The following is a 6,890-nucleotide window of genomic DNA, read 5'->3' as shown; positions in this document are numbered from 1 at the left end:
TTTTGCAGGTACTCAGTCGTGTCCGACTCTTTGTGATCTCATGAATCGCAGCACGCCAGGCCTCCCTGTCCATCATCAACTCCCGGAGTTTACCCAAACTCATGTCCATCGAGTCGGTGATCATCCAGCCATCTCATCCTCTGTCGTCCCCTTCTCCTCCTGCCTCCAATCCCTCCCAGCATCAGGGTCTTTTCCAATGAGTCAACTCTTCACATGAGGTGGCCAAAGTATTGGAGTTTCAGCTTCAGCATCAGTCCTTCCAATAAACACCTAGGACTGATCTCCTTTAGGATGGACTGGTTGGATCTCCTTGCAGTCCAAGGGACTCTCAAGAGTCTTCTCCAACACCACAGTTCAAAAGCATCAATTCTTCAGTGCTCAGCTTTCTTTACAGTCCAACTCTTGCATCCATAAACGAATAAAGTAGTTCTAATTTTAATTTTATGAGGAATATCCATACTGTTTCTCACAGTTGTTGTACTCTTTTACAATGCCACCAATGGTGCACAGATTTTATAATTTTTTCCACAGTTTTACCATTTTAAATGGCACAATTCAGTGGCATTTAAGAAATTGACAATATTGTGGGACTGTCACCTCCATCCTGGAATGTGAAGTCAAGTGGGCCTTAGAAAGCATCACTATGAACAAAGCTAGTGGAGGTGATGGAATTCCAGTGGAGCTATTTCAAATCCTGAAAGATGATGCTGTGAAAGTGCTGCGCTCAATATGCCAGCAAACTTGGAAAACTCAGCAGTGGCCACAGGACTGGAAAAGGTCAATTTTCATTCCAATCCCAAAGAAAGGCAATGCCAAAGAATGCTCAAACGACCACACAATTGCACTCATCTCATATGCTAGTAAGGAGAAGGAAATGGCAACCCACTCCAGTGTTCTTGCCTGGAGAATCCCATGGACAGAGAAGCCTGGTAGGCTGCAGCCCATGGGGTCGCACAGAGTCGGACACGACTGAAGCGACTTGGTGGCAGTGGCATATAGTAGTAAAGTAATGCTCAAAATTCTTCAAGCCAGGCTTCAACAATACGTGAACTGTGAAATTCCAGATGTTCAAGCTGGTTTTAGAAAAGGCAGAGGAACCAGAGATCAAATTGCCAACATCTGCTGGATCATGGAAAAAGCAAGAGAGTTCCAGAAAAACATCTATTTCTGCTTTCTTGACTATGCCAAAGCCTTTGACTGCATGGATCATGATAAACTGTGGAAAATTCTAAAAGAGATGGGAATACCAGACCACGTGACCCTCTTCTTGAGAAATCTGTATGCAGGTCAGGAAGCAACAGTCAGAACTGGACATGGAACAACAGACTGGTTCCAAATAGGAAAAGGAGTACGTCAAGGCTGTATATTGTCACCCTGCTTATTTAACTTATATGCAGAGTACATCATGAGAAACACTGGGCTTGAAGAAGCACAAGCTGAAATCAAGATTTCTGGGAGAAATATCAATAACTTCAGATATGCAGATGACATCACCTTTATGGCAGAAAGTGAAGAGGAACTAAAAAGCCTCTTGATGAAAGTGAAAGTGGAGAGTGAAAAAGTTGGCTTAAAGCTCGACATTCAGAAAACTAAGATCATAGCATCCGGCCCAATCACTTCATGGGAAATAGGTGGGGATACAGTGTCAGACTTTATTTTTATGGGCTCCAAAGTCACTGCAGATGGTGATTGCAGCCATGAAATAGAAAGACACTTACTCCTTGGAAGGAAAGTTATGACCAACCTAGTTCAGTTCAGTCGCTCAGTAGTGTCTGACTCTTTGTGACCCCATGAATCGCAGCACGCCAGGCCTCCCTGTCCATCACCAACTCCCGGAGTTCACCCAGACTCACGTCCATCGAGTCAGTGATGCCATCCAGCCATCTCATCCTCTGTCATCCCCTTCTCCTCCTGCCCCCAATCCCTCCTAGCATCAGAGTCTTTCCCAATGAGTCAACTCTTCGCATGAGGTGGCCAACCTAGACAGCATATTAAAAAGCAGAGACATTACTTTGCCAACAAAGGTCTATCTAGTCAAGGCTATGGTTTTTCCAGTAGTCATGTATGGATGTGAGAGTTGGACTGTGAAGAAAGCTGAGCACAGAAGAATTGATTCTGTTGAACTGTGGTGTTGGAGAAGACTCTTGAGAGTCCCTTGGACTGCAAGGAGATCCAACCAGTCCATCCTAAAGGAGATTAGTCCTGAGTGTTCATTGGAAGGACTGATGTTGAAGCTGAAACTTCAATACTTTTGGCACCTGATGCAAAAAGCTGACTCATTTGAGAAGACCCTGATGCTGGGAAAGATTGAAGGCAGGAGAATGGGATGACAGGGGATGAGATGGTTGGATGGCATCACCAACTCAATGGACATGAGTTTGGGTGAACTCTGGGAGTTGGTGATGGACAGGGAGGCCTGGTGTGCTGCAGTTCATGGGGTCAGAAAGAGTCGAACACAACTGAGTGACTGAACTGAACTAAACTGATCACTTTTATTTAGGTCCAAGACATTTCATCACCCCAAAAGGAAATTTTGAACCCATTAACAATCACTCACCACTAAACCTGTCCTTATTCCCTGGCAACCACTAACCTGTTTTCTATCTTAATGTGTTTACTATTCTTGATATTTTAAATAAATGGAATCATACAATGATGTGTGGTCTTTTGTTACAGGACTCTTTCACTCAGCATAAATTCTTTTTTAAAATTTTAATTGTTAATTGGAGGATGATTACTTACAATATTGTGATGGTTTCTGCCATATATCAACATGAACCAGTCTTAGGTAGACATATGTCCCTGGTCTCTTAAACCTTCCTTGTACCTCTCTCCCCACTCCACCCCTCTAGGTTATCACAGAGAGCCAGATTTGCATTTCCTGCCTTACACAGCTAATTACCACTGGCTATCTATTTTACATATAATAATATACATGTTTCAATGCTATTCTCTCAAATCATCCCATCCTCTCCTTCCCTCACTGTGTCTAAAATCTGTTCTTTATGTCTGCATCTCCTCTGGTGCCCTCTAAAAGTAGAATCATCAGTATTATCTTTCTAGATTCCATGCTATGCTAAGTCACTTCAGTCGTGTCCAACTCTGTGCGACCCCACAGACGGCAGCCCACCAGGCTCCCCCGTCCCTGGGATTCTCCAGGCAAGAACACTGGAGTGGGTTGCCATTTCCTTCTCCAATGCATGAAAGTGAAAAGTGAAAGTGAAGTCGCTCAGTCATGTCCGACTCTTAGCGACTCCATAGATTGCAGCCTAACAGGTTCCTCCGTCCATGGGATTCTCCAAGCAAGAGTACTGGAGTGGGGTGCCATTATGCATTAATACATGATATTTATCTTTCTCTTTCTGACTTACTTCATTCTGTATAATATGCTCTAGGTTCATCTACTTCATTAGAACTGACTCAAATGCATTCCTTTTCACAGTTGCATAATATTCCACTGTATATATGTAACACAACTTCTTTATCCATTCATCTGTTGATTGACATCTAGGTTGCTTCCATGTCCTAGCTATTGTAAATGGTCACTCAGCATAAATTCTTTAAGGGTCACCCATGTAGTAGTATGTATCAGTTCTTTATTCATTTGTGTGGCTAAATGGTATTCCATTGTAGTGATATAGCTCATTTTGTTCATCCACTCATTCACTAATGCACTTTCCAGTTTTTCAAAGTACTTTATTTTGCATCAACCTTGCTTGTGGCAGAGAGAGAGAGAGAACCAGAGGGAGAGAGAGAACCAGAGGGAGTGATAGAAGTACAGCTGATGGAGCAGGTGCCTGGTTAACCTTATAAGCATAAGGTTATTGACAGGAGAGTGGCATAGAAGTTGAAGAGAGGCAGGGAGCTTCAGAGAATAGCACTGGGAAGTGACCAGAGAAAGAGAGCCCATCGGGGATCAGAGAACAGGACTTTATTGTGATGTCAGTCAGGACCACGTCCTGTGAGGGACTCATGCAAGTTAGACCACACAGCAGTAGTAGCTAAGAGCTTTAAGGTCCATTACCTCATTTAAGCACCACAGACGCTCTATGGAAAAAGGAATATTACTCCTTTTCCAGGTGAGCTGGTAAGTACGGTTGATGAGAGATAAACTGAGCCTAAGTCCTTTCCATGTGGTAGGGGACAGTTGGCTTCTAGCAGAAAGTTGAAATTAGGGGGTAGCCTGACCTTCAAATTTAGGAAGGAGTTGGTCTCATGAAGATGGGGATAAGCACAGAGCAACCAGCATGCTCAAAGACAGAAAAGCATGGTGGGGGTGGTCCTGCATGGAGTTAATTATAGTAATAATAGTAGTCTTATTGTTATTATCAGTATTTTTTAAATTCAGTTCTTGCTATGTGGCAGTATGTGTGTTAGGGCACTTAAGATGCACGATCATTATTATGAACACCATTTTGCAGATGGATTAAACATGGCTTGGAGAGATTAATGAGCCTCTCCAGGAAGTCTTCCCAGGTACGGCTCATTACAGCCTCTAAATTCCTTCCCACTGGGTCTTCACTCTCTCCTCAAGCAGGTATGCTGCCATGTTGGGGCTAAACTACACCTCCGTGTCTGAATTCATCCTCATCGGCTTCTCCACCTTCCCTCAGCATCTCCTGCCCGTCTTCTTCCTTCTGTTCCTGCTGATGTACCTGTTCACGCTGCTGGGGAACCTGCTCATCATGGCCACCATCTGGAGCGAGCGCAGCCTCCACACCCCCATGTACCTCTTGCTGTGCACCCTCTCCATCTCTGAGGTCCTCTACACCTTCGCCATCATCCCGCGCATGCTGGCCGACCTGCTCTCCACTGACCGCTCCATCTCTTTCACGGCCTGTGCCAGCCAGATGTTCTTCTCCTTCACGTTTGGCTTCACCCACTCCTTCCTGCTCACCGTCATGGGCTACGACCGCTACGTGGCCATCTGCCACCCCCTGCGCTACAACGTGCTCATGAGCCCCCGAGGCTGCGCCTGCCTGGTGGCCTGGTCCTGGGCTGGAGGCTCAGTCATGGGGTTGCTGGTGACATCTGCCGTTTTCCACCTCCCCTTCTGTGGTCTCAATGAGGTTCACCATTTTTTCTGCCACGTGCCTCCGCTAATGAAGTTAGCCTGTGGAAACAATGTACTGGGAGTGGCCCTGGGCGTGGGCCTAGTCTGTAGCATGGTCTTGTTGGGTTGCTTTCTCCTCATCCTGCTCTCTTACGCCTTCATCGTGGCCGCCATCTTGAGGATCCCTTCCGCCGAGGGCCGGCACAAAGCCTTCTCCACGTGTGCGTCTCATCTGACTGTGGTCGTTGTGCACTATAGCTTCGCCTCTGTCATCTATGTCAAGCTCACAGGTCTCCACTCTCAGCAAGGCAACATCTTGATAGCCATCACCTACACGGTCCTCACACCTTTCCTGAGCCCCATCATATTCAGCCTCAGGAATAAGGAGCTGAAGAACGCTATGAAGAAGACTTTCCTCAGCAAACTATCTTTCCAGCGTCTGAGTGGCCGGTGTGGAGGTGGTCAGAATATGGTAGAAAGATGAGCATACCCTCACCTGTAAATGGGATTAATAATGACTACCCTGCATGGCTGTTGTAAAGATTGGGGTGTGTGTGTGTGTGTGTGTGTGTGTGTCAGTGACAGTACCTATTACCTACTGAGTAGGTGCTCAATAAATATTAACTTTTTCTTCCCCCTACCTTGGTCTATGTGTCTGACAATTTTGTATTTTAATCAAGCAGCTTTGTTGAGATATAATTCACATATTGAAAGTACACAATTCAATTGGTCTTTAGTATATTTATAGAGTTATACAGTTGTCACCTTAATCATTTAAAAATAGTTTTGTCACTCTGAGAAGAAACCCATGTCCCTTCCTTTATTATCAATCACTTCCTACTTCTTCCCAATGCCCTTACCTCCCAGACTCAGGAAATGGCTTTGATGATTTATCTGTTTTGCCTATTCTGGATATTTCATATAAATGGAATCATACACAATGTGGTCTCTTTGAGTAGATCCTTTAATTTAGCACATAGTTCAAGGTTCTTCTATGTTGTAGAATGTACCAGAACTTCATTACTCTTTATTGCCAAATAGTAAGTATGGATAAGTATGGATGGTCTTCCCAGGCAGTGTTGGTGGTAAAGAATACGCCTGCCAATGCAGGAGACATGGGTTTGATCTCTGGGTCAGGAAGATCCCCTGGAGGAATGCATGGCTACCCTCTCCAGTATTCTTTCCTGGAGAAACCCATGGACAGAGGAGCCTGGTGGGTTACAGTCCAAAGGGTTGCAAAGAAGTTCCACAAATCAAATCTCAATCAAAATATGTAACTCTAGGAAATCCCTAGAAATCCATTGGTTAGGACTCAGCACTTTCACTACCAGGGCTTGGGTTCAGCCCCTGGTCAGGGAACTACGGGTGGATAGTGATAAGAGATAGAGTAGGATAAGTAAATAGTAGTTTGAAAGTCCCACTAGGGGATTGAATACAGAGACGGAACTTTAGGGGAGTTTAGGAGATTGTAAATTAATGACCACTCAATAAAAGAATCCGGTAACCAAGCCACAGTCCACACATGTAGTTAAAGCACAAGACAATAGATATACTGTCTATATCTTGTTACATAAAGTCAAGGAGTTAATGGACCTTGAAAAGTAGCATTTTTGAATGTAGCCAAGACAAGAATATAGGTGAAAGGAGCAAGAAATTAGGCAAAAGGGGGCATCATAGCATATGTTACCACACTTCTGCTAATATATATATGATTTAAATAGTGCCATGATAGTCCTGGTTAGACCATATATATGGTCAAAGGAAGAATTAAGGACCTAACCCTTGACATCTATCCCAAAATGAGAAAGAAGGTGGTCTCCCCCTCCTTTCTTTTCCT

At 44.4% G+C, this 6,890-nt stretch overlaps 1 protein-coding gene across 1 annotated transcript; it reads left to right on the top strand.

Annotated features, from left to right (window-relative positions):
- Nucleotides 1–4,547: 4,547 nt before the first annotated feature.
- On the top strand, nucleotides 4,548–5,537 carry LOC104992697 (olfactory receptor 10H2-like). Its single transcript, XM_010845666.1, has one exon. It carries the CDS (start codon nucleotides 4,548–4,550, stop codon nucleotides 5,535–5,537), a length of 990 nt encoding a protein of 329 aa, XP_010843968.1.
- The last annotated feature ends 1,353 nt before the right edge of the window (nucleotides 5,538–6,890 follow it).

Source organism: Bison bison, unplaced genomic scaffold (genome assembly GCF_000754665.1).
Source record: "Bison bison bison isolate TAMUID 2011002044 unplaced genomic scaffold, Bison_UMD1.0 scf7180017864221, whole genome shotgun sequence".
In the NCBI taxonomy this organism is placed as follows: domain Eukaryota; kingdom Metazoa; phylum Chordata; class Mammalia; order Artiodactyla; family Bovidae; genus Bison; species Bison bison.
The sequence above is the reverse complement of the archived record's forward strand: the minus strand, read 5'-3'. Positions and strand labels throughout refer to the sequence as shown.